General features: G+C 42.4%; 2 protein-coding genes and 1 long non-coding RNA gene across 3 annotated transcripts; 2 read left to right on the top strand and 1 right to left on the bottom strand.

The window, feature by feature from the left end:
• The first annotated feature begins 1,381 nt into the window (after positions 1-1,381).
• On the top strand, positions 1,382-4,169 carry bnip4 (BCL2 interacting protein 4). Its single transcript, XM_058058126.1, has 6 exons — positions 1,382-1,572; positions 1,869-2,025; positions 2,130-2,190; positions 2,268-2,377; positions 3,098-3,247; positions 3,321-4,169. The coding sequence occupies exons 1-6, from the start codon at positions 1,530-1,532 to the stop codon at positions 3,361-3,363; spliced, it is 564 nt and encodes a 187-aa protein (XP_057914109.1). The 5' UTR covers positions 1,382-1,529; the 3' UTR covers positions 3,364-4,169.
• Positions 4,170-4,410: 241 nt separating this feature from the next.
• ppp2r2d (protein phosphatase 2, regulatory subunit B, delta) lies at positions 4,411-10,811 on the bottom strand. Its single transcript, XM_058058107.1, has 10 exons — positions 10,615-10,811; positions 10,336-10,410; positions 9,339-9,436; positions 9,093-9,258; positions 8,903-9,015; positions 8,640-8,817; positions 8,391-8,555; positions 8,137-8,306; positions 6,259-6,350; positions 4,411-6,169 (listed from the first exon to the last, which is right to left on the bottom strand). The coding sequence occupies exons 1-10, from the start codon at positions 10,619-10,621 to the stop codon at positions 5,890-5,892; spliced, it is 1,344 nt and encodes a 447-aa protein (XP_057914090.1). The 5' UTR covers positions 10,622-10,811; the 3' UTR covers positions 4,411-5,889.
• On the top strand, positions 10,031-26,263 carry LOC131107796 (uncharacterized). Its single transcript, XR_009120336.1, has 7 exons — positions 10,031-10,871; positions 12,600-12,710; positions 13,300-13,392; positions 13,799-13,946; positions 23,216-23,285; positions 23,603-23,671; positions 26,122-26,263. It is a non-coding gene; the product is annotated as an uncharacterized LOC131107796 (long non-coding RNA).
• Positions 26,264-26,617: the final 354 nt, after the last annotated feature.

Raw genomic sequence — 26,617 nt, 5'->3', positions numbered from 1 at the left:
TGGAGGTTTTTCAATCAGGAAGTTGAGTTTCTGTTTTGTTTATTCAGGTTTGATCATTTTCCCAATGACAGCATTGTAAGCTAGCTCATATTAACTAATTTTCTATATTTACTATATGTATGTGCCCTATATTTCTATATATATGTGGATATTTTGGTGATATATCCTAGCTTTTTTTTTTTTTTTAGCTATTTGATAATCAAATGTGAATTCAAGTCCAGAAGAAGAACATGTAGTATGAAGATTCATTTATTTTCTACCGCTTATCCTAACAAGGGTCGCGGAGGTTGCTGGAGCCTATCCTAGCTGTCTTCGGGCGAGAGGCGGGGGGTACACGCTGGACTGGTGGCCAGCCAATCACAGGACACATACAGACAAACAACCATTCACACTCACATTCATACCTATGGACAATTTGGAGTCGCCAATTAACCTAGCATGTTTTTGGAATGTGGGATTTAAACCGGAGTACCCGGAGAAAATCCACGAATGCACGGGGAGAACATGCAAACTCCACACAGAGATAGCCGAGGGTGGAATTGAACTCGGGTCTCCTAGCTGTGAGGTCTGTGTGCTAACCACTAGACCGCCGTGCAGCCGCAAATGTGAATTGTGTGTCAAAAAAGGATAAAATCCCGTCATGGCAACACTACAACACCTTTTCTTTTCCACCATGTTGCTTTCCAAGTGTGTTTTTGCCAGGCTCAGAACACAATAGGAACAAACTCTAATGCCTGGCAGGAAGGAGGACACATTTCAGAATAATAGCTTCCCTAAATTGAAGAAATAATTGAATTTTCCTGGAATAATCAGTCACGCTAATCTCTGTGTGAGGAGTACTAATTACATTTGCCAGCCTCAAATTTGGAGGTGGCTCCTCGACTGAGTAGGAACTGTTGGTGTTGACTTGATGGACTTACCCTGTCAAAATAAACACTGGCTGATAGTCACATTTGGGAGTAAAACAAGTATTTTTACATTTTTACATATTTATGTAAAAATGTACATAAATGTACAAGCAAAGGTGGTAAAATATCTATGCTGTTCTTGTAAACAAAATCGTAAATACTCAAAAAAAAAAATAGGTTGTGTACACAGTAGTATGGTTGTGCATTGTGGGGGCATATGAGTTTTGACTGCCCCCTGCCGGCAAATAAGGTGCACTACCTTCATCTACTGGCTCCAAAATAACTATGGCGAACATCTCCATCGTCTAATAGTGTCATTTCCTCGTCAAAGCAGCTATAATGACGTCAAAGGGACGCAATAAAGCATGTTATTCCCCATGCGGCGCAACCGAGCATGCGCGGCTTCGCTGTAGTAGGCGGGGCCGGGTTCCTCTACGTGGAGTTCGCGCCCTCTCGTCAGCCAATCGGCGTGGAGGTAAACACTCGGTTGCGTCGTTGTTATTGTCCAGCTCGACACACTTATCCACAGCTGCTGCAGATTTCGACACAGTTTCGTTCCACTTTTGTTTTGAGATTTAGTCCAGAATTGACGACGACGGAGGAGGAGGCAAAGGAATCACAATGGCGCTACCTAAGGACGCTTCGTCGGAGGAGAGTTTGCAAGGTATTGTTTTATATTGATTTGATTGTGTTCGGAGAAACTATGGCTAGCTAGCATGTCAACATTGTGATTGTGGAGCTAATGAAATGGTTGGAATTTTTTATGTAAACACAAAGAACGCTATATGTAACATGTTTTAATAATAATATGTAATATTTTTTTATAGATAATATAAACAGTCGTCTAGATATTCCCTCAAGTTAAGCATTTGTCGTATTAACCTAGCTTGTGTAGCCTCCTCCATTTTTTTGTGTGTAGCTTCCTCCATGTCACTTATGATGTTTTTCCCCCACTCCAAGGCTCCTGGGTGGAGTTGCACTTCAGCGGGGCGGCTTCACAAAGCAGCCAGGAGCTGCTGATGCCCACGTCCACCCAGGATGACGTGGAGAACATGCTGCTGGACGCCCAACATGAGTCCGCCAGGAACAGCTCAGGGGGAAGCTCGCAATGCAACAGGTCAGTGCGGGAAGGGGGAAGTGGGAAGGGGGGAGGGGAAAAACGGGAAGTTGGTTTTGTGTAACTTGCAAAATACAAACAGTCACATGTCACTGTGTCAACAGTCCACTCAGAGGACACACCCCACTGCTTGTGTGGAGAGGCTCTGAAGGAAGTAGCTTGCAGGTACTTTAGTTTTGAGCTCACTGATTTGAAACTTGGTGGTGACCCTGACATAATCCGCCATTTTTTTCTGGTTTTAGTCGGACGAGGACCTCCAGGAGAGAAGACAGGAAGTGGAAATGATAATGATGAACAAAAATTCCGACTGGATCTGGGACTTGCCCAGCCGACCAGAGAATAATCCACCAAAGTACGCTTGTGCTTCTTACGTGATGCATTCACTGACATTCTCATGCATTAGGACCGCCCCCCCCCCCCCCCCCCCCCCCCCCCACACACACACTACAGACGGCAAGCACAATATTAAGTCAATGGACATCTCCGGTGCTGGTCCCAAAGCCATTAAATGGCAGGCAGTATGACGGTTTATGACTCCATTGGCGCCCCTAGTGGTAGAAATATATAACTGTTGTAAATGCAACCCGTGTGGGTCAGTAGCTTGTAGTTTTTTTTCTAAAGTGAGTTGGGACATTAATAGGTGACTGCATGGCCACAGTGACACCATTGTCGCCCCCCCCGGAGGTGGGAAATCACAACTGTGATAGCGACCTTCCACGTGCCCGCATGACGCTAAGGTCACTGCTCAGCACCAGCCCACATTGAGCGTCACCCCCTACTGGTGGAAGTTGATAAAAATGTTTTTATAGTGGGTTAGGTCCCCCCTCAGGTATGAAAAATCCCGATTTTGTCACTCGCCGCTTACACACACACAGCCGGCATGGCATCTGTAAAGCTGACCATACATTGTGGAGCGTTCCAGACAATTTATCATAAAAACTGTATACATTCTCTTGCCATGTACTCTCTGCAGTTAAGTAAGCATACCACTAGTTGAGGAAGGGCGTGATTGTGACACAGCACGGCCCCCCCCCGGCTGATTGCGATGAAATTTTGATGCGCTCCTCCGCAGGGAGTTCCTGCTCAAGCACCCCAAGCGCTCCGCCCCGCTCAGCATCCGCAACACCAGCGTCATGAAGAAGGGCGGCGTGCTTTCGGCCGACTTCCTGCAGCTTTTCCTGCCCTCGTTAATCATCTCGCACCTACTCGCCGTCGGCTTAGGGTAAGCAAGTATGCAAGCACGGTTCTGGTTTGCTTTGGCGTTATATGTGTGGTTTTATCGTGTCCCGTTTCAGGATCTATATCGGGAAGCGACTGACCTCCCACAGCGCCCTCTGAGTAGGGATGCGCCGTGACCTCTACGTGACCTCAGCATGCCTTAAATGAGAAGTTGGAATGTGAAAAAGCAAGCGACTCTGGGCTGCTCCATCGTGGCGGATCCTCACGCCCGTCCACGCTTGTCCGGTTCCGCTGCTTCTTCCAGCACCTTTTGATCTGTTTGCTTTGTACAGCGTATTATTACTTTCTTCATGTACTGTGATTAGTATTTGCAGCGGTTCTCAGCCATCATCTGTCACGCCGTTTCTAGGGGGCAGAGATTTGAAGTACAGTAAACCCTCGCTACTCTTTAGTCGAAATTAAGCTTTTCCAAGCATAACAATGAACAAAAAATGGAAATATGCATTAAAAGACATGCAGTATTCTCCACTGGGCACCAGGTGTCAGTAACGTTACATTAATGAGGCAGTAGCCACCGCAGGAAGTACTGTTGAAGAAACTGGAACTGAAAAAAACAACACTAAAATGTTTTATTTAGTCTACTATGTCGGATAATAGGAATGTAAATATTATTTCATGTTTAGAGGGCTAAAATTTTCTTTTTTTAAAAAATTTTCATGTTAAAAACACATTAAGAATGTTTTCTTTTAATGCTTTAGCTACGATAATATTCGATTCATAAATAAGGAATCCTACTTTGCCGAAGTTCACTTATCACGGTCGGGTCTGGAACCAGTTAACCGTGATAAACGAGGGATTACTGTACTGCTAAGAGCCTGTAACGTTCATGTATTTATCTGTACAAATCACCGTACGATTGCTGGCACACGCGTCATTCAAGCATGAATAAAGCTGCCAACCTTCAAGTCCGGCCCACCCTCTTGTCTGAGCACGCCCCCTTCATCAGTGATGCACACACGGGTGATCTGATGGAAACATGGCTGCCTCTCCGGCCACCAAACATAAACCAGGGGGCGGCAGTGATGGGATGGAGGAAGCGAGGATCAAATCGCCAAGCTTCTTTTTTACCGCCGTAACGATACGTGATAAAAAAAAAAAAAAAAAAAAACAAAAGCAGGGCAATGCGGATGAACACAATTGAAATTTTATTGAACTTTGGTCAAAAATAATAAAGTGAATACATTGCCACCATGTTAGGAATCAATGGACATAAGACAATGCATGACGTGTTAGAATGTGTGGTAGTTAACCTTCATGTCTGCTTTCTTTCACGCGTGCTTCCCCAATGTGGCGCGTAAGGACACACGGACGAGGCCTGTCTCCGTGTGTCCTATCGGTCCATTAGATGATCATCTCCAGTGTGTGTGTGTGTGTGTGTGTAATATTCCGCCATGTGTATTGATAGACGGCTACATGTAGCAGCGGTACATGAGGACATCACCAGAATAGGATTTACAAATAATGCACATGAGGTTAGGGGGGGGAACCTAACTTGTAGCTGTCACTCATAGAAGAAGGAATTAAGGCTGCAGATTCCCTTTGTCCGTCTTGCGTTTGTGTGCTTTACCAGTCCGTGTTCTTCAAATTAAAAAAAAAAAAAAAAAGGATCCAATGGTCCTGATGCACACGCATACACTTTCTCGCTCATACACACACACACGTTATTAGTCGTGTCCAACAGTGCTTATGGAACTGGTAGCCCCGTATAGTAGTTGAATAAACATGTTTGCTTGAGATTTGATCAAAAAAAAAATAATAAAAAAAAAGACAGTGGTGTGACTGGACATGTTCCACCTCTCTACAACATCAAAACATGCAAAGCAGTAAAGCATGTTTCAATACATACTTCTAAAGTTAAAAACACATCTGTCGTTTTAGTTTCTTTTATTATGTGGATGACAAGGTGTACTTGAGTAGATACAGTCAGTGAAATTAGGTCACTGTATTGATGGAAGGGGAGGTGGGGGGGTAAGGGGGTGGTTTGGTAAAGTAAGTACGAGGAGGGAAGAAAAGAAAACGAGTCCGCTCTCCAGAATCGCTGCCTCCTCCTCTTCCTGCACCACCAGCGGTTTTGGCCTGGATACACGGCCAACGAGGGGCGGCGGCGGTGGCGGCGGCGGCCACGGGGAGAGGGGGGGAGGAATGTTACAGTTTTGGCTTTTTTGGCCGTTAATCAGCTCTTCAGAGGGAGCCCGGAAACTTTTCAAATGGTGTTACAACTTGCGACAGGACGTCCAAGACTACTTCTTGCCTTTTTTGGATGGCGAAATGAAGGCTAAAAATGTCAACACAAACACAAGAGTTTTCACCTCCGGGGAGCACCGTTCCGTCAATTAGACCCAGATAGGGCTTTCTGGGTCAGGGGGCGAGGGGGGGCGGGTGGAGGGGGGTAAGGGGCCGATGATTGCCCTGATGCCAAACGGCAAAAACAACCTAAGCTGAGACTGAAAATAAAAACAGACCTATGGGTCGGCCTCCGGCGGCAAAAAAAAAAAAAGAACCAAAAAAAAAGTTGACGCGTGCTTTCAGAAATCTTCACCAGGAGGACGACGAGGCTGCTTCTTCTTACACGGATAAGACGAGTAGTAGGCTGAACTACACGGGTACGCTGAAAGCCCTCGTCTTCTAGTTGATCTTGTCCTGGAAGATGTACAAGTTGTTGGTGGCGGCCACGGCGATCACGTTATCTTTGGGGTGCCAGGCCGTGTGCAGGATCTTCTTGTTGAAGTCCAGGCTGTCCACGCTGATCTCGTCCTTCTTCCGTTTGCCGCCCGTCGACACTTTGCGCGGCTTGAGGGTGGCCCGCGGCTTGCTGCTCTCCCGGGACGCCTCCAGCGTGATGTCCCGCCGGGTGTTGCGGTCGAACATTCGGAAGAAGTTGTTGTAGGAGCCCGTCATGATGGCGCTGGACAGAAAGAGAGAGGGGGTAGGGGAGGTTTGATGATGTGGAAAGTGTGGTCGACGCCGACGCCGGGGTGGGGGCGGGGCACACACCTGTCGCTGCCGTTCCAGCAGCACTCGAACTTGTCAAAGATGCAGTCGTTTTCATACAGAGAGCACAGCTTGCTGCGAAGGTATTCGTGGACCTGAAATGACATTTTATTTCCAAACATGAAAACATGACAGGAAGTGGGGCCTGCTGGATGAGTCACTCTAGTGCCCACCGCCCCAAATATTAAATGAATTATTAATTCGATATATTATTGTTACTATAGTTTGCTTTGTCACCTATAGCATAGAGTGAAATGTTTTATTGGCATCCATTAGCACACGGGTGTCCAAACGTTTACCATCCAGGGCCACAGAGAGAACAATGAACTTTGATACTTTTAATAATAATAATAATAAATATAAAAAAAAAAATAATAATAAATAAAATATATTTCAAGAAAAGTCTATTGGTATTATCAACTTTTTCTCCCCATTTTTGCTTTGTTTTTAAAAAAATATTTTTCCAAATATTTCCACTTTCTTCTTAAATAGTCTTTGTAAATGTATTTCTCTAAATATTTTGATTGAATTATTGATTGATTATTCCTGTAATATTTGGACTTTCCTTAAGCTTGTTACAAATTTATTTTCTTTAATATTTCATATCTATGCTACAAAGATGCCATTTGTCTACATATTGTTGCAAGGTTATTCTCTCTTCCCTAAAATTTAGGGTCTTTATGGCTGCTTTTTTTTTTTAATGTATTTTTAGAATATGTCGTGGTCCCAACAAATATTATAATAATAAAACAAAAACAATAACAAAACATGGATGGGCTGCAAAGAGGCCATAGGCCTCACTTGGCTTAGCACATATTGACGTAGATGGGATTGGTTAAATTGTTGGGTGTCGCTAGTTATAACTAGCCCGCTGCATTAGTGAAGTGTGCCGTGACGCCAATCGCTCATGTAACGCAGCACGTGTTTGCTGTGAATTACAGCCACCGTAGCCCACCACCACCACCAATTATCACGGTGGGATGTCGGCATCCAAGATGGATGCTCAGGAAGCAGCTAAATAAAGGATGCGGACAGCACGCGTGTTCTTCCAGTGCTGCTTGTAGGCTGTCATGTACGTATAAGAGTTATATGGCAATAAATATTAAAGTGTTGATATCATGTAGAAATGTATGCAACATCACTATATGGTAGGAAACATTTCTTATGACCGGCTTCATGATCTCTGCCATGAGAATGAAGTGGCCTCCCATTTTGGAGTGGTTTCTGTGCCTTGGGCCCTCGGCTTTAAGGGGTGGGGGGGTAAGGGGGTGGAATTGGCAGTCATGCTAAGAGGCCAATTTAAGGATCACAGACATTTTTGCAGTTCATTTGCTGATTAGAGCGCAAACCGGTAGTTTGCAAATCAAAAAAAAAAGTGCAGGTCCCCTTTAAGGGGGTTAACCCTTTAGGCGCCTGAGTTTTGGAAAGAAAATATTCAGTGTTGATGTTACCGTTTTGAAAAGGTTGTAGCTTGAAAATGGTTAGCAAATGAGAAAAATCATTCGTATGACCCCAAGTTTGTGATGGGACTAAATTCACTCATTTAATTTACATATTATGATATCACCAGGCTCCGTGAAACCCATGCTATCTCATGCTAATAGTGCCACCATCATCGTTTTGAATGATTTCAAAACAGACACAATAACAAACGTCACTTCCTGTCCACAGTCTTATTTGTCTACATCGGTGAATAAGTGTAGAGGTGTCTAGAGAAGGCTGGAATAATGTTAAAAACACACATTCTACGCTCTAACTATGAACATATTTGATATATAAGGAGTTCTACATGGCAGAAATTCATTTATTTCTGTCATATCTGGAACCAATTAACCGCAATAAATGATTATTATTATTGTCAGCAAGTAAACAAGTACTCACCTGATACGTCTCCACCGGTCTGTTCTCCATATTGAGGTCCCATACTTTGACAGAGAGGTAGTCACGTGTCATCATGTAGCGCCCGCTGTGACTGAACTTCACGTCTGAGATGGACGAGATGATCTCGGAGAAGAAGGAGCGGCTGCTCGGGTCTTCGGGCTCCTCGAAGACTGAAGGAGAGACCAGGAAGTAGATAAGAAAAATGTGGATTTTTTTTTTTTCCCCCTCACGTGAAGGCAGACCGCTATACTCACACTTTGAGTGCCTGTCGCAGAGCGCCGCCGCCCGCATGTCACACAGGCGAATGGTGCCTTTGCTACTGCTGTACACAAATACATTGCATTGGTGAGGATGGCACTCCGCAGCCGTGATCACTTCGGTCAGTTCCTCCATGTTGGCGGGCTTGATGTCTACAATATCTGGGAGGGGGGCGGGGGTTAAAGGCAGCAACCGGTAGCATGTAGCATCAGGCTAATTTTGCACAGATTGATATAAAAGGATACTAAAACTTCTGTCTGTGATTTCCAAGTGCCATAGATTTATTCTTAGGTCATCTGCAGAGAGGTACGTTTCGTGGTCACTATTTACAGAAATGGAATTAATGTGATAGGTGTGCGCATTTGCAAAGATCCTCCGCGGGCTGGCTTCTACCATGAGATCCATTGGCATCAGTACTGGTACCTGCAAGGCACCCACACGCACAGTTGATTACGGCAGGGTCACGGGTGGCGAGAGGTGCCGTGTGAGAGAGAGAGCGAGGACGTACCCGTAAAGAGGTGATTCTAAAAGGGTCTAAAAGGCGTCCGTCTTCATATTTCAGGTTGTAACCTTCCGCTCGTTTATCTCGTTCACTTATTTTCCACAATTTGATAGTTTTATCTGCAAGGACAGCAAAAAAAGGTCATTTTAAGTACTATGATGTCAGGTAAAATGAGAGAAAACAAGTCACAGCTTACCGTTTGTCGAAAGTAGAAAGTGAGCAGCATTTTGTTGGGGTAGCCATCTAATTTTATTGATTTTTTCCTCAATTTCTAAACTTTTCAAATAGTCAAATTCAGGCTCGTGACTCTGAAAAGTGCTATAAACGTTGTACTCCCCACGCAGGTGTGGACGATTTTTAGACTGTGGGTGGGGGGGAAAGGAAAAGACACAATTAAACATCAGTGATTTCACAACACGGCGTGACGGCAATGCATAATTACCTCCTGTTCATGCTGAAATATCACTACTCTGCCCCCTTTGTCTCCTGTAGCAAGCAGCTCTCCAGAATAGTTGAATTCAACTGTGGAGATTATGTCAGCTAAAAATAGAAACAACAAATCCGTGATGCGGTTTAAAAATATCTGTATTGCATGACAGATAAATTCCTTATAACCACAGGTGTTGGGGTCGGCTTATTTTAATACATTGTTTCATAAAAAGAAAAATGTAAAATACAAATAAAATTGTATTATTTGACTACTCATTGTCGATCAAGGAAATGTAATGAAATACCCATCCCTGGTAAACATAAATTAAACATTTATTTAAAATTTAATTTGTATTTAATGTACTAAAATTGTACCATACTTTTAATCCCAGATTTTTTTTTATAAATGCTAGTGCAACTGTACTATCTTCCCCATTGCCAAACCAACACTATTTTAAATGTAATTTGCATTTATTATACCAATTAAATAGAAGTTGTAGTTGTGTAAAACTGCACAACATAGCCAAGAGCCATGATACTTAGCCAATATTTTGCAGTAAATGTAAATTAAGCTCTAGTATCTTCATAAGTAAATATATTCCAACAATAGCTGTAGTGTTTGCTATCATTAGATGCAGTGTGCATTATTGTATTTGTATGGATTGAATAAATGAATGAATGAATGAGCTCCAGCGTGACGTCACCTGACAATTTATGGGCGCAGCACAATGACGTCACGCCCACAGTCGCTCCCCCTTTAATAGCCTAGCCACCATGTAGCTTACGGCTAGCTAGCAGCACACAGTACTTTACTCTCATTGTTCTAAAAAAAAAAACCAGGACGTTTCACGAATAAATCCCCAAATTAACTTCCGCCAGGCACCATAGCTGAGCCACGCCGACACCAGCGTTAGGGTCTAGTTAACCCGCACGAACCCCAAAGAGCATCATCATTGGAGCGGCTAGCTATCCTCCATTATAGCCTAGCCGAGCTAGCGTTAGCAACATACCTTCCGCAACATCCTCATCTATCGCTCCTTTCACTTGAGAGAAACACCACTGAAAATCATTTCCTCCTGCAACCCCTGCAAGGTAAAAGGGAAGAGTGCAGTTTTGTTACATCGGTTTGGCGACAGCACAACAAAAGAACTGCCAGTGACACAGTTTTGACAACTAGCACGTTAGCTAGCCAGGCCATCATTCACACACACACACATACACACACACACAGATACACACAGCTAGCGAGGTGGATCCTTTTCCTCTCTTCTTGCCTAAAAGTAGCTTACCCGCCATTGCTTCATTTAGCAGCTTTTGCTCTACACCGCTTCCGATGCCTCCAAGACGACGCGCTCGGCTCACTCGGAGAAGCGGTTAAGGATCCACAATCAATGTGAACAGTCGGGCTTCGGATCTGTCAAGAGCACAGAAATTATCCGTGATTTTTTTTTTCGCTTTCCAAAATGGCGCACAGTACATGGAGCGGTGACGTCATGCACACATGCCACACTCGGCGCGCCGTGCATCCTGCTCCAGCATCACTAAGGTAAGTTTTATTTTTGTATCTTTGTGTCTTTTATTGCAATCGATCGCTTAGAGTTGCAACACCACGCGTATGATTTCCAAGTCTAACGTTCAATATTTTGGACTAATTTTGCTTGAAAACGCGTTGATGTGGGAACCATTAGACAATAAACATCCAGTAAACGACAATAACAGCAACAATGAAGCGGCAATCCTCATTTATGTAGTTATATTTTTACACAATGCTCCTTAAAGGTGACGCATTTGGTTAAATAAATAAAAAAAACATATTTGACAAACTCGAATAAACTCAAACTGATTTTAAATGATTGGTTTCCCTCCATGTTGATGATAATGTATTGATTATACATAAAAAAGCCACTTAAAACTCCTAAATATGACGCCTCCCGTGTGTTTATATTACACGGTCAGTGTCGCCATCTAGTGGAAAAATGATGCATATACAGTAATGTGTGCACCTTGTTCTAATATGCACTTTTGTCCAACAATATTTGAGGCCTTTAACACTTTTTGTGTATGAACGCATGCCTAAAATCACATATTGCAGTAGTTGATTGCTTTTATGCTTACTTTGGAGTTTTAAATGGAACTCTTGGAGGCAAAAGTTGGTGTCAAATTGACGATAAAGTCAGAACCACCTCCTGAAATGACTGCACAATATCGATAAAACATAATGTGCACAGGCTGCTGTGCTTCTTTTTACATTTTATTTCTTCTTTATTAGATTATACTTGCAAAACTGAGGAAAATTATCTTACATCTTTACACACACGTACATGTCAGATACATAGTTGCTATATCAGGGCTTTACTCACATAATATCATAACTTGGATATACTAACTTTTTCTGAAACAGTATTTTCCAAAAATGGCAACTTCATTTGTTGTTTCTTATCATTTTATGACTTTAACTTTTTCTTTTAATATTTCAAGTTTATGCTACTACAGTCATAATATTATAATTATATTGCCATGACATTGTGATTTTTTTTCTTTTTAGAATATGATTTTTTTTCCTCTTAATATTTTTATATTCAGTTTTTTTCAATTCAATTTAATCCCCCAACTATTTCAACTTGCTTCTCGTGATTATGACTTTATTCCCGTAACATTTTGAATTTATTGTTATGACATTAGAACTTTTTCCATAACCTAATTCTCCAAAAATTACAACTTTATTCATTAGTTGTTTTTCATAATCTTATGACCTTTAAAATATTCTTTAATATTCCAACTTTATTCTGCTAATATTACATGATTTGTCTTCATAATATAACATTATTCTCGTAAAATTAAGACTTTTTTTCTCATTAGATTGCTACTTTTTATCTTAATAGTTTGACTTTCTTCTTATAAAATCACTGCTAGTTTTTGTTATTATTTTTTTTTTAATCTGCGTGGTGCTATACTTTGGACACCCATGTACTACACAGACACAGCATGCAGTAAAATGTACTTTAAAGGCAGATTTTTAAATGAGACTGTGCCTGACAAAGTATCTGCTTTCTAAAAGAATATGCAAAATAAGTATACAGTGTAAAGTCACAAACGTACAAGAAACGGTGCATAATTTGGGCAAACATTTTCATCAAAAACGGAGGTGCTGCTGAACGTACGTGTTGGCGTAGCAGCCAACTTGAATATAAGATGGAGAATATAAGATAAACAATATTTGCATATTTACAAATAGTGTGTACAGTGCAATAATATTGTGAATGTTCTTTTACAGGCAGGTGAGGTGTAGCAGGGTTGGATGGCGTGTGGAATGAACGCAGCCTCGTAGCGTTTACTGTGGGAACGGAAGTGGAGGAGCCTCCTCGGCCTCTCCGTCGTCTATGAGGTGACGACCTGTTTACGTCACTAGCACGGCGAGGCGGTACCTTATCGTGGATAAGGAGCGATGAGCATCGTTTTAATATTACACAATGGGAATACTGGCCCGTTTCATTAGTGTGAAGAAAAGCGTAACCTTGAATGAGTGCACATATTTAAAATAGAGAACGTGTGTATTCAGCGGGAACACTTGACTTACTGCTAATTTGTGATTTAATAAGCTGAGCATCTTAATTGCTGTGTATATTGGATTTTTCCACTTCTCAAGTTCAGTTGTGACTGTGTTTGTGTGTATATATATATATATATATAGAAATATATATATATATATGTGTGTGTGTAGCAGTGCAGCTTCATCAGGTATAAGGAGAGGTGTTGACTTTATTCCGAGCCTCCAGTAACACCACTGCCTCTGATAGTTCCCGATCCCGGCGGGAATTCATTATAAGACAGCTAGAGGCTGCTTGTGGACGCTTCCTGTGCTGGGCCGTATGTTAACTTGTCGCTATGGCGCTAGGCAAACATGTGGTGCAGCTGCTTTCTCTGGCTGTGGGCAACCTGGAGAGATTGATTGGTGAGCCTTCTGTTTCATCCAGGATCAGGGCCACATTCGGCAGACACGCCGCCTCCGGAGAAGACGCCATTTTCCTCGGAAAATACGGCTCATTACCAGTGCAGACAAAATGAAGGTGTATTGACTTTTTACTCTGTTTTTTTTTTTGTTTTTTTTTTTTAAAAGCATCTTACACACAGAACACAACACCTATTGTTGATGTTTGTTGGACCACCATTCATTCTCCTCACGCGTTCATATCTTATTCTTTCAAACCTAACATTATTGTTGCAGTTTGACTACACACACACACACACACACACACACACCTCCCCTTGTTTGGTCCATCAGACAGTTTTTAAAACTAACCGTTGCTGTGCTCAGGGGCATAAAGCTGCTTTGTCCAGACCCCCCCCCCCCCCCCCCCCCCAAACACACACACACACACACACAGCAGCAAAGGCAAACACAATTAATTATTCAACACTCTTGTTTTTGTGTTTTGCTTTGGCATTATTTGACTTGTGTTTGCGTCTCGATAGCATCCTAAAAGCCAGGAGGGCCCGGCGATGAGCGAGCATCCACGATGAGGCCTTTCCACATCATTTGCATGCCGTCTCCTCGGCAGCGCAGGCTCGCCGCAGGTCCGACACGGCGGAGGACACGCCTCTGTTTCCTGTTTCCCCTCCTGTGAGTCGTTTTTTCTTTCTCTTTTTCGTGTGTGGTGTGGGTTAAACGTCTTTAGCTAGCATGAAAGGATGAGCTTTTTCTTTGGCTTTTTCGGGCTTGTTCAGCCACTTCCAGACATACTGTAAAATGAAAGGGTTGATATTTTGTAAAGATATGCTAAGAAGTTGTTTGTCATATTATGTAAAAAACGTGCAAGTACCAACTTCACTCATGGCTCTTTTTTATTTTTTATTTAGTTGTAAGATTATGTTTTCATATACTTCATATACTTCAAATACCAAAACTGCTTCTGTTTTTTTCGTCTACTAAATGTTCATCTCGTCTTAACTTTATTGCCATAATATTCTGACTTTCTCCGCAATACAAAAATTACACGTTTGTTGTCTAATAATATTCCGACACTTCTACCTCATGGTACTAAAATGACATTTGTTGTCCTTATAATATTATGAAATGTTGTTATAATGTTATTAATATTACACAGTTACATCCTCTTATCTCTTTTTATTATGTGCTGCAAACTAATAAAAAAACATCCGCTAGGTGGCAAAGGCCCCTCGAGCCGCACTTTGGACACCCATGCTCTCGGGTGTCCAATTGTTTTAACATCATGTCAGTGCACACAGGATTTTGTCTTTCTTTCCTGGCGTCCTCCATTCGTTGGCGTAACTTCTTTTTACGCTTAAGTTCATAACGGCTCGGGTGGTGGAGTGGTCGTTACTCCCAACCCGAAGGTTGCTGGTTGGATCCTCCGTCCTCCTGTGACCATGACAAGGTATCCCCCAGCTGTTACGTTAGGTAAATGTGGCACCAGTCATGGTTTTAAAATGAATTAATCATGATTAATCACCACTGGCAACTGTGTATTTGATAAACAGAATGGTAACTGCTAGGACAAAAGGCTAAAAATGTACCACTTCCACATGGAATTGGAGAATATTTTTTAAAATGAATTAATCATGATTAATCACCATTGGCAACTGTGTGAAATAGACCCATTTGTAGTGTATTTAATAAACAGAAAGGTAACTGATAGGACAAAAGGCTAAAAATGTACCACTTCCACATTGACTGAGAGAACATTTTTTTAATGAATTAATCATGATTAATCACCATTGGCAACTGTGTGTGAAATAGGCTCATTTGTAGTTCATTTAATAAACGGAAAGGTAACTGATGGGACAAAAGGAATGTACCACTTCCACATGGAATGGGAGAACATTTTTCCACTCTATCATGTGACACACGCCATGCCTGACTTCATGCTAGTTGGCAGTCATTACTGCTGTGAATTTAGCTTTCACGACCATGAACAAGATATTGTTTGTTTTATGGCAATTGTCCTCCCTCGGTTAGAAATAGTAGTAGAGCCTTCTAGACATGAAATAACAGCCCTATAGTCACCTTTAAGCTTTTATTGTTATTTGTTTCCACCAAATTGCACAACATGGAATAGCTAGTATAGGCGACGGGATAACTGCAGGGATAAAAAAGGGCTTCTGCTCGTAGCATATAGCAAGTTACTGCGCTAACTAGTTAGCCTCCAATTTATTTGTTGTGAACTTAAGAAAGGGTTTCAAACGGGGGTGAGGAGGAAGTCAAAAACCTACCACTTCTCCACGGAATAGGACACTATCATGCCGGACACCTAGCCATTGGAATACTACAATTATCTGTCAATATTTTGGGATGAATAACAGATGATAATAATCATGGTCAACTACAAAACTGGGATAGTTGATTCATCAAGGAATCACTTGGAAAAAGGTGATTGAGCGAGGGAACGATGTTGGAACTGTGATGTACAGAGCGCCAACTGTATATTTAACCCGGATAACACAATCAGATGTTCATGATGCCTTCATGGAACCCCTGCTAGCTTATTTTTACACCTGACACACACTTTTAAAACCCGCCTTGTGGGGGCTTTTCTTTTTTATTTGTTATGGAACATTTTTGGGGGGAAAAGTTTGCAAAAATTGGAGATTTCATTGCATTTTTAATTATTTGTTATAGTCTTCACAAGTTTCTCTTCAGACCCTTCTAGTCAGTGAACACTAGATGGCACTATGGCACTTATTATTATCATTATTATGGTGATTATTCAAGCCTGAGTTCTGCTCTGGCAGGATGTGATGAAGTGAAGGCCACAAAGTGATTGGTGTTAAAAGTATCATGCAACAGCCCATCATGACCCCCCCCCCCCCTCTCAATTAAATTGAACTGCCTTGACTTAGCTGAAAGTGCATTGCTTTCTTCAAGTTGACTTTTTTTTTTCTTGTTTCTTTTCCTTACAGGCTTAGTTGGACATGTCTGCGTATATCCAGTATTCTCAAGAAAAAGGAAAAAAAAAAAATCAATGAATCACACTGAGGAGAAATATTAGAGGCGGATCCTTGTGCAGAAAGCATGTCCTTGTAAAGCGATCACATTGTAAATAAGATGGGTTAAATTGCACTTGTAGCTCGCCTTCAAACAGTCAAGCCTATTCTCCCGGGGTGGTGGTTTGGCAGGTTGGGGAGGGGGCGCCGCACGCCCTTCCTTCTAATAACGCCAGCAGACAATGAGAATCCCTGCTCATAACGTAGCCCCCCCCCTTCCACACACACACACACATTCAGTATGGAACAGGTATTGGGGGAGCTTAGCAGCTAATAAAGTGGCAAGTCTTCAAATCCATGTCAGAGGAGCGCAGCGCCACGGGGACCTTTCATAACACTTGTATGTGCGGGGTTCAAGCGCGGTGTAAAGGTTACACGTCGGCATTGTACACACGCTCACCTGATGGCTCGCCGTAAGCCCTCGCACATTTCCAAGGCCGTGTTCCTCATTTGAAGAAGCGCCTCTGAATAATTCTACCGCCTGCTTTGGAAAAAAAAAAAAAAAAGACAGCAGAGGGGAATGAATGTTTCAAATGTGATACAAAATTGACTGTGTTCATGTTGGATGTGAATTAATCAGCAAGGCGGAGAAATTGAACGTGGAAGCCGACTGGCCTTTGCCCAACCTCGGTGTCAGCGGTAATTAGCCCGCATCGGCGGGCCTGGATCGGGTCTGAAGCGTCCTTCACAAAGAGCGCAGACTCGGACGCGGACGCGGACTCTTCTTCCTGCAGCATTTCCACCCACTTTGTTATTCCCGGGCTTTGATCCGCACTATTCCAGTTAAAGTTACACCCAAACGCTGCAAGCTGAAACTTTGGGCATTGTCGCTGCAGGGAACCTTATACCCGTGGCGCCTTCTGGCTTTTGTCCCTCCCTTTTAGCAACAGAAATCTCCTAGCGTCCCGCACAAAAGGCTACTCACGACACCATTTTAGCATCTCTGTGATGAGAGCCTAATGTTCACCTTTTACCTTTTTCCGTTGCACCCAAAAGACAAAACGGTTCGAGTAGAAGCGATCGCTATCTAGTAAAACATGCTTTAAATACTCCAGCCTCGCCTACAGTTTCCCGGGAAAAATTAGCATGACACTGTCGGAATTGGACTTTTTTGAAAAGCAGATAGCCGCTTTCGCCGCATTCATTCCACATAAAAACACATTTTTTCCCCCCAATAACCCGCAAATGAACTTCAGCGCTATACTAAATGAGCCACAAATGAGTCAGTTGTGCGCTAATTACTTACAGTAAGAAACCACATGGAGTAGCACGCAAATGAATCAGTTTTCGACTAATTAGGTTTGGTAATAAACCCCACCAAGTAACACACACATTCGTGTCCCGTGTACTCATGACAAATCACACGAGCCGAACCACAAATTAGGGAGGTTCTACCTGTTGGATTTTGCTACAAAATCATGCAAATGAATCAGTCACTCCCCTTACTAAGACATCAGAGTAGTGGTTTAGAAATAACAAAAATAACAGCCAAATGCTGTCATTTTACACCAGTGGGTTTTTGTAAGAAAAGCCACTAAATGGGCCATCAATCAATCAGGTTTTTGCAATACAAAGTATCCCACAAATTAGTTTTTACCACTGAAGAAATCCTACAAAAAAACCCATGAATGAATCTGTTGTCCTCTAATATCTTTTTTTTAAGGAAATCATACAAAGTCTGGCACAAGTTAGTCGGTTTTTCACTCACGTTTGTAAGAAATCCTGCTAAATGACCCACGGATCAGGCAGTTTTCTTTCTACCAGTTAGTACCTTTTTTGTCAGAAATCCTAACGAGTAACCCACTAAGGAATCAGTTGTGTACGAATTACTTTTTCTGAGGAATCCTACTAACTAAACCACACATCAGTCAATGTTCCAACACTTGCATCATGTAAGAAATCCTAATCAAAGTATCCCATAAATGAGTTTTTACCACTGACTTTCTGTAAGAAATCCTACAAAAAAACCCATGAATGAATCTGTTGTCCTCTAATATCTTTTTTCTAGGAAATCATACAAAGTCTGGCACAAGTTAGTCGGTTTTTCACTCATGTTTGTAAAAATCCTGCTGAATGACCCACAAATCTATTTCTACCAGTTAGTACTTTTTTGTCAGAAATCCTAACGAGTAACCCACTAAGGAATCAGTTGTGTACAAATTACTTTTTCTGAGGAATCCTAATAACTAAAACCACACATCAGTCAATGTTCCAACACTTGCATTATGTAAGAAATTCTAATCAAAGTATCCCACAAATGAGTTTTTCTTATCTTTTGCATGAAATCATACTAAGTACCCCAAGTGAATACTAAGTGAATTTTGGTAAGAAACCAACAAAGTAGTGATTTTCTCTAATAAATCATACTAAATAATCTAAGAAGGGCGCTGTCAAATCCGTTTTTTTTCCCCAAATTGAATTATTTTTGTTTGTTGAATAAAACGTCCATTAATAACATAGATAATAAACATACGTAGATATGAAATCGTCAACAAACTGTCTCAAATCTTGTGATTAAGGACGATGTAGTCAACCATGCAATTCCAATCGCGTTATTAATGTACAACATTTTTATGACGCCCTTATTTTGTTGACACAATGAGACAATATTTGGCCAGCAGTGCTCTTATTTTGAAAGCTGGAAATGTCCTGAGAATGTATCTTGACTGTTAAGGCGAGCTGGGAATCAACGGGCCTCTGGTGTTTTTTTTTTTTTTTTAACCCTGAACACAACACGGCGTAAACACGCACACTAGCTGCACTAGCGTGCTGTGCTAAGCTAGGCTAAGCTAGGCTAACTATTCACGCAAGAGACGCAGAGTTGGTGTTTGTGAGGAGATTCCGCCAGGATTGAGTGGTCCGTCGAGAAAATACTTCCCCCATTCGAACCTTCCTTTTTCCCACTGCGATATTTCGTTATGTCACATTCCGAGTTTTAACAATAAATTCAACAGTCAATCAGTAAATCTGCGATTTTGTTGACGTGGAAACCACAAACCCAAACATCTGTTTTTTTTTCGTTTTTTTTTACCAAGTAACCAACAACCATTTATGTAGGAAATAAATAACATTAATCAGCCAATCACAGGGAACATAGACAAACAACCATTCACACTCGCATTCATACCTATGGACAATTTGGAGTCATGCTAATTAACCTAGCATGTTTTTGGAATGTGGGAGGAAACCGGAGTACCCGGAGAAAACCCACGGGGGAAAACATGCAAACTCCACACAGAGATGGCCGAGGGTGGAATTTAACCCTGGTCTCCTAGCTGTGAGGTCTGCGCGCTAACCACTCAACCACCGTGCCGCCCACAACAAACTTTTTCTAAGAAATGTTCCTAATTAGTCTTTTATGTGAAAACAACGCCATTACGCAGGAAATGCCACGCCGCCACGCCAAAATGACCGCCGACGCTCTCTCTTACGTGCTGTCGTCGTTCTTACAGGAACAAGTCGGCGCTAAACTGAAGCAAAGCGTTTGCGACGCGCTAATCTGGCGCACTTAAAGGCAACAAGACGCGGTGGGTGTCGTCGTCGTCGTCGTCAAAGTGCCGCTGTGACGACTCCTCCCGTATAATCGGCATTGGCGTGCGAGTGAAACATTCATGGTGCACTCAATCGGTTCAATATTTCATTTCCCCCACAAAGACTACACGGCGGAACAGATGCTTGAACTTTTTCTCAGACTCGCTTTACACGTCGGCGTGAACGAGTCTTCGTCACCTGATGCTGGAGCGTACACTTTATGTGTGTGTGTGTGTGGATACATGAATGTTTACATCCATTAGCCATCCGCCAGGTCGCCCTTTGCCTCGATGTCGCACATCCGGTGAAATTCCGACTTGGCGTGTTTACGCAAGGATTTCTTCATCTGCCTTTTAAAGCCCGGCGGGCGCGCTTGAAGGTGAGGGGAGCTAAGATGATGATCCCCTCTTCCTCCCGAGGAGCTTTCCCTCACGCACGCCCTCACAGATGTCGACATTTGGTTAGGCGGTGTACACCAAGCCCCAGATTATCAAGCGCTTTTCGCCAAAGTCTGTCGAGCCAAAAAGTTGGGAGCGGTTACTTCCTCCCCACCCCCCCCCCCCCCCGGCTCATCCCACGCCGTCGTGCGACCCCGGCGTATGTGTAACCCGAGAAGCCGCCTCGCTTTGCGTTAAAAGACTGGCAGACCTGTAGTGCTATCGATCAACAGGCCCGCTAGCAGATGGCGTGCACGGTGCGTCGTAATGCTGCTAAAATCCTCGACTTTGGAGCATTTTTTTTTTTTTTTTTTTTTAGAATAGAAGACGCACAGCAGGAGAAAGGTTGACAATGTTTACGTGCATCACTCCTGCATGAACATCCTCCCCTCCTCCCGGAGTGCTGCTGCTCTTCCCGGCGCCGCCGTGGAAAGTAGGCCAAGCCAGGACCAGGGCGTTGTTTTTTTTTATTTTTTTATTTTTTTTATTTTTTTTATAAAGACCATCACTTTGTCAGTGTGTTTGTGTGTGTGTGTGTGTGTGTGCATGGAGGATCTTCATGTGGCTTCTGGAACAAAGAGCAAGCGTTATACAATTTTGCAGCGTGACAAAAAATAAGGATGGTGGCTTTGCACTCCCGATTCATGCACTTGCCGCTTTTCCTGCTTTTCCGCCTCTGCGCTGCCGAGTCCCTCGCCGGTAACACTCCTCTGCAGGATCATTGTGCCGCCGGATTATTTTTAGCGTGCAGCTTTTCACCTTGACTCTGGCTTGTGCACGGTGACATCATAATTAACATTTCTGCTAATAGTAACACACGTGGACGTGCTGGAAGTCACACCGCATTGCTGATATCGGGAAAAATAACGGCAGGAGGTGTGTTCATTAGCACCGCGTTGTTGTTGTGAATGGTTTTGTATCACGTAGGATAGAAAATCGTACTTTCAGAAGAAGTCGGCGTGAAATAGAATCCATTTCTTTCCAGGTTAAACTGGCAACAAGTGATGGAACTCATTCAATCCCAGCCTTTTGACAAAACATGCTTGGACATCTCTAGCTTGACCCAAGTGCTAAGTGGCAATGCAATATGTCCAATAATGTCCAAATGCTAGCAGCTAGCATGCTAGGTACTCTGTGTATACACTCTTACCTACCACCGATTTGACTTTTGGGAGAATCCCGGTTAAATGTAAACCCGAACCGCCTGTTTAGGGTTTTTGGAATGCGCTCAATCTACAAAATGGGCGCTAGCCGTCGAGCTAAAAGCTCGGAGGAAGGAAGTGAAATTGAACAACAGCCACTCTAGCTGGGACCAGTTAGCTAGCATTCTATGTATCAATCATGTATCTCCTTGTATACGGTATGAATGTTAGGGTTAGGGATTAGGGTTAGGGATTAGGGTTAGGGATTAGGGGTTAGAGGTAAGGGGGTTAGGGTTAGAGTGGGGTTAGGGTTAGGGGTAGGGTTAGGGATTAGGGGTTAGAGGTAAGGGGGTTAGGGTTAGGGGGTTAGGGATTAGGTATTAGGGGTTAGAGGTAAGGGGGTTAGGGTAGGGTTAGGGTTAGGGTTAGGGGGTTAGGATTAGGGGTTAGGGTTAGGGGGTTAGGGTTTGGGGGGATTAGGGTTAGGGTTATGGTTATGGTTATGGTTGGGGGGGTTAGGGTTAGGGTTATGTGGAAGACTCTGGATATTGCATCGTTGCAGCTGAAGTAGGTTCCAAGTTGTGCTTCAAGAGGCAAAAATTTAACTGACCCCCCCCCCCCCCAACCAGAAATAAATGTGTGTAAGAAGTAGTTGGTATCGCCACCGGTCTTCCTGATGACTACAGAGATGGGTTTTCCAAGAGTCTCCAAAGGGCATCCACGGTCTGGAACTGATGTCCGTTTTTGTAAACATCCCTTGCCGTCCTTCCCCAAACGGTTCTCAGTTGGATTTAGATCAGCGGAACGAGCAGAATGGCCCACGGGAGTGATGCTCCTCTCCTGGAAGAAGTCCCCTGTGAGGGGGGGGCGTTGTGAGGGGTAAAACAACACCAAAAAAAAGCCGTCATTCGGGAGCCGTTTGACGCCCCCGCACAAGGAGAAAGCAGCCCAGATCCCTCCTATCGCTGCTAAGGTTGGGCTGTCAAGTTAGCATTTTAGCACCCGTGACATTTCCCCGACTCTGACTTTCTTGTTCTATTGCCCTTTGGGTGTTTTACCAAATTCAAATGTAGCCACCACCCAAGACAGAAAGCTTTTTGCCTTTGCCATCAGGTCACGAGAGTGCGGGTACAAATGTTTTTTGGGCCGTTAAGGGCTGTGGAACCTAAACTTTTGTTGGCATTGAACTGCGGTTTTCAGTGGACGACCGGATTGTTTTGTTTGTAGCGCTACGTAGAAGCTAATGGCTGGTTCGTGACCTTGATTTTTTTACCTAGTAACAGATGTCGCCATGGTTACACAGAGCGGAAACACCGTTCTTCGAGACACGTTCAGCGATGTAAGGCGGGTGGGTTCCACACACCATCCTGAATTCATCGTGAAGAAAACGGCCACATATTAATCATACTTGTATGTAATAAAGTTATAAAAATGATTAGTTAGATTCCATATATAATAATAATAATAATAATAATGAAAAAATAGAAATAAATATAATATGTATGTGCTACAATTGCCTTGCATGCAGGCCCCAAATAAACGCTACAATTGGAGTTTAACTACAAATTGTTGTGATAGCCATATTGTACTGAGCAGCCAGGACAGACACATGTCAATTATCAGATCCATCCTACCAAGGAACCTGCAAATGTCACTTTTGCACTTCCTGTATTACGTTTTCATTATTGATAGCCAATAAGGATGAGTGTAAGTATACAGTATACACATGTCGTTTGTTTCTATGGTTATCATCACACTTTTCCTGTGTGTGTCGGCAGGCCCCCCCTCCTGTGGTGAAATGAAGACAGAAAAAGCCAAATTGGAGTGACTTCTGCATGGAGATGCTCAGTGAGTGGAAGTCTCGTGGGGTTTTTTTTGCTGATGGTTCCATTTCCTCACCCCCCCCCCCCCCCCACCTCCCCCCTCCCCCCACGTCAAATTTGGGTCGCTTTGCAAAAGTGATAACCTTTTAAGGTGAGTGTGCGTGCATGCTTTATTTGCACACGCAACACGTGAGCACATCCACTGATGAGATTTAGTAAAATTGACCTTTCAAAGTCTTCATTTTCCCTTCAATATGTCCACTTAATATGTTCCCACTTATGGCTGAATAATCACATTCCCTTCTCCTCTTCTGACGTCGACTTTTATTTAAATGATGGCAGATAGGTCCACAAAACAGTGATGGACACTTCCACGATTGAAGGCTGTGCATGAGACTGATGGCACCCCAGGTATTTCCTTTTTTTTTTTTTTTTTACTGGTGCATTTGGGTGGAAATTTCCAGGGGATATTTTAGATGTTAATAGCCCTGAAGTGGTCTCGGTTTCTTATTTAATTTCTCTCGCCTTCTTTAAATGTAATTCGCCCACAGACTGTGCCGCAAGGCTCGAAAGCATGCGTGGAGGAAAAAAAAAAAAAAAAAAGTCTCTCATCATTTCCACAGCAGAATGGAAATGCAAATGGCGCACACACACACACACACACACACACACGGCTGATGCCCTTGACACAACTCACCAGTGCACACAATTAAGTTGGTCACTGAATGTGAAGTCGGTGCCACACACTCCATTTTATACCATTATTATAATAATTATTATTATTATTTCTATCATGATTATTATTAATATTATTCCCTCATGCTTGTGCCGGCCTTCTTTTGCCACACAATGAAAGAATTCCATGAAATCTCTTCCCACAATGGATTCCAACAAAACTGAAGCAGGAGAAAAGGGGCATTAAAAGCGGAATAGTGGCTGCATGGAGAAGGATATAGGGAATGGATGGGAAGGGAATGGAAGGGAAAAGAAGGGAAGTGGGTGTCTACAATGAATGCTACCAAAGAGGGGCGCTGTCCATCTATCAGCAACTCCACACGCATCGATCCCATCACTCCTGGCTGTGTTTTTTTTTTTTTTTTTTTTTTTTTTTTTAAAGAAAGAAATAATACATATTATTACCACAACCTGCAAAACTAATAATAACCGATAAATTATCATTGTATGTCTTATTCTAATTATTTCCCCCTCTGGTTCAAATTGTGTGTGGGTGTTTTTTTTTTTTTTAAATCAATGCGTATTGATTTTATTTTAATGAACAAAACCGATCCTGTTAAAATGTTCCCTGAAATAAATAAATATAACAAGCAGGAATAAAAGATATTTCAATGAAAGGAAACACGGGATGTCATTATTAAAACATGAGAAGGAAATATAGTTTGGGTGAAAGCAAACACGGGAAATAATCATTTATTAAAAAAAAAAAAAAAAGACAGAATTAAATATATTTTTTTAGTAGTGGAAAATTCTGCGTGTGCTGATTAGCGGCATTAAGAATTAGGAAGGAACTGTGGGCGTGCATGTAATTAATAATTCATCAACGAAAGATCCCTTTATTAAAAAAAATGAAGCTGATAAATATGATTTTTCGCCTTTGATGAAAATAACGATGCAGGTGATGCATGCGGGGAAAGTGCGCGTAAAAAAGTGCGTGGATGTGGATGAGGATGCGGATGGACAGCTGGGCAGCGGCCGGCTGATTGACTTTGTGGTGACATCTGGGAGGCCCGCTGGCCCCTGGCACGCGTGGAGGCTGATGTCGCCATTTACATGCAAATTTAGGGAGATCATCAAGGGCCTCGCCCCGTAAATTCACCCCCCCCCCCCACGCACACACACCCCACACACACACACACACACACACCCCACCGTCAAACGCCCCACGTAAGAAAAAAAAAAAAAGGACAGCAGAATTCAAACAGGAAGTCCTCATCGGAGTTTGATTTCGTATCAGTGGAGGTCAAGGCTGCTGTGACGTCACAAATGACTCGCCGACACTTTGTTTTCTTTCTGTTTTTGCACACACACACACGTTTATAAATAACACAAATTTCTTATTTTAATGCAAATTGATTTAAAATATGATAATTTAATTTTTTCGTCAATTTTCTACTAATTAATCTTTGTAAGGAATCCCTCTAAATAAGCCATAAATCTATTAATTTGACTTACTAAGTCACCCAGCTCAATTAGTTACGTTGCTAATTATGACATTTGATGAAATAGTCACTCAAATAATCCCAATTATTTTTTGTCAAAATTCTACTTTTCACTTTTTTACTAATCATTTTTTTTGTCAGATTTGAAAAATTTCTACACATTTTATTTAAAAATAAACAATCAAATATGAATATATGTTCATAGGATTTTTGGAAGAAAGACCGTCTTTTCTTAGCATTTATGAACAGGCGCCGTTAACTATAATAATTGTTTACACTTGCCGCTTGTTTGCTTCTGTGGTTATCATCACACTTTTGTCTACATTCCGAGTCATTTCCTAGCAATTTTATTAAGAAAATAAATTAAAAATAATTATTTATATTAATATTTTTACGCTGTTTTGCACGATAACGGTACTTTTGCTGTTTCGTTCCCGGCTCTATGGTTATCATCACGCTTTCCCAAGCGGTGGCTTCCGGGACACCGACACCAAAGAAAAAAAGCAAATGTGGTCTTAAAGTGCCAACATGTTCCAACCAACCCACAAGTCCCAGACTTCTAAAGTCCGTTTCTGGTACTTTTGCGTGAGTGCAGGACTAACACACGCAGCAAAAAGAGCTCTCATCAGGCGGATTCGGGGCTCAGCTGACTCCCCTTTTTCCTCTCTGTGTCTGTCTCTCCAGGTCCAGATGGCTCCTGCACACAGATTTGCATTCATTTCCCCACTAATATGTCCACAACGAGCTGGGGGCCAGCTGCATTTGTTGTCAAATACGCTTTAAAAGTCCCTTTCAGGACGGCATCGTTACCGACCTGACGGCTGCTTTTTTTTTTTTTTTTTTTTTTTTGCTTTCTTCCACGCAGTATCTGATCTCTAAGAGGATTTGTCTCCCAAGTTGCATAATTTGATAATCAGATTAGGAAAAAGAGAAAAAGAAGAAAAAAAAATCCAGCATCATCAGTGCGTGTAATGAGGGGTTAACTTCTAATAAATGTGCAAAAAAAAAGTAATATTTGCCTTGCAGTCCCTTAAAAATGTGACATTAAAGCGAGCAATTTGGCAATAAGAGGTGAAAAAGCAACAGCTTATAATTCACTTAATGTTTGGCAGCAGCTATTAACCCTCAGCACCAGCTCTAGATAGATTGCCTTCCCTCCTTCTCTCCTTCCCTTACTCCC

The sequence above is a fragment of the Doryrhamphus excisus genome, chromosome 20 (genome assembly GCF_030265055.1).
Source record: "Doryrhamphus excisus isolate RoL2022-K1 chromosome 20, RoL_Dexc_1.0, whole genome shotgun sequence".
Lineage (NCBI taxonomy): Eukaryota > Metazoa > Chordata > Actinopteri > Syngnathiformes > Syngnathidae > Doryrhamphus > Doryrhamphus excisus.
The sequence above is the reverse complement of the archived record's forward strand: the minus strand, read 5'-3'. Positions and strand labels throughout refer to the sequence as shown.

Bases quoted from the DNA above. Each gene is read 5' to 3' on its own strand.
- bnip4 (XM_058058126.1), top strand. From the start codon at position 1,530: ATGGCGCTACCTAAGGACGCTTCGTCGGAGGAGAGTTTGCAAG. The intron at 2,378-3,097 runs GTACGCTTGTGC...GCTCCTCCGCAG, and splicing joins CCAGAGAATAATCCACCAAA to GGAGTTCCTGCTCAAGCACC. The intron at 3,248-3,320 runs GTAAGCAAGTAT...GTCCCGTTTCAG, and splicing joins CTACTCGCCGTCGGCTTAGG to GATCTATATCGGGAAGCGAC.
- ppp2r2d (XM_058058107.1), bottom strand. The intron at 9,437-10,335 runs GTATGTTGCTAA...TTCTATTTTTAG, and splicing joins AGATGAGGATGTTGCGGAAG to CTGACATAATCTCCACAGTT. The intron at 9,016-9,092 runs GTAAGCTGTGAC...CTGTCCTTGCAG, and splicing joins CTTTCTACTTTCGACAAACG to ATAAAACTATCAAATTGTGG.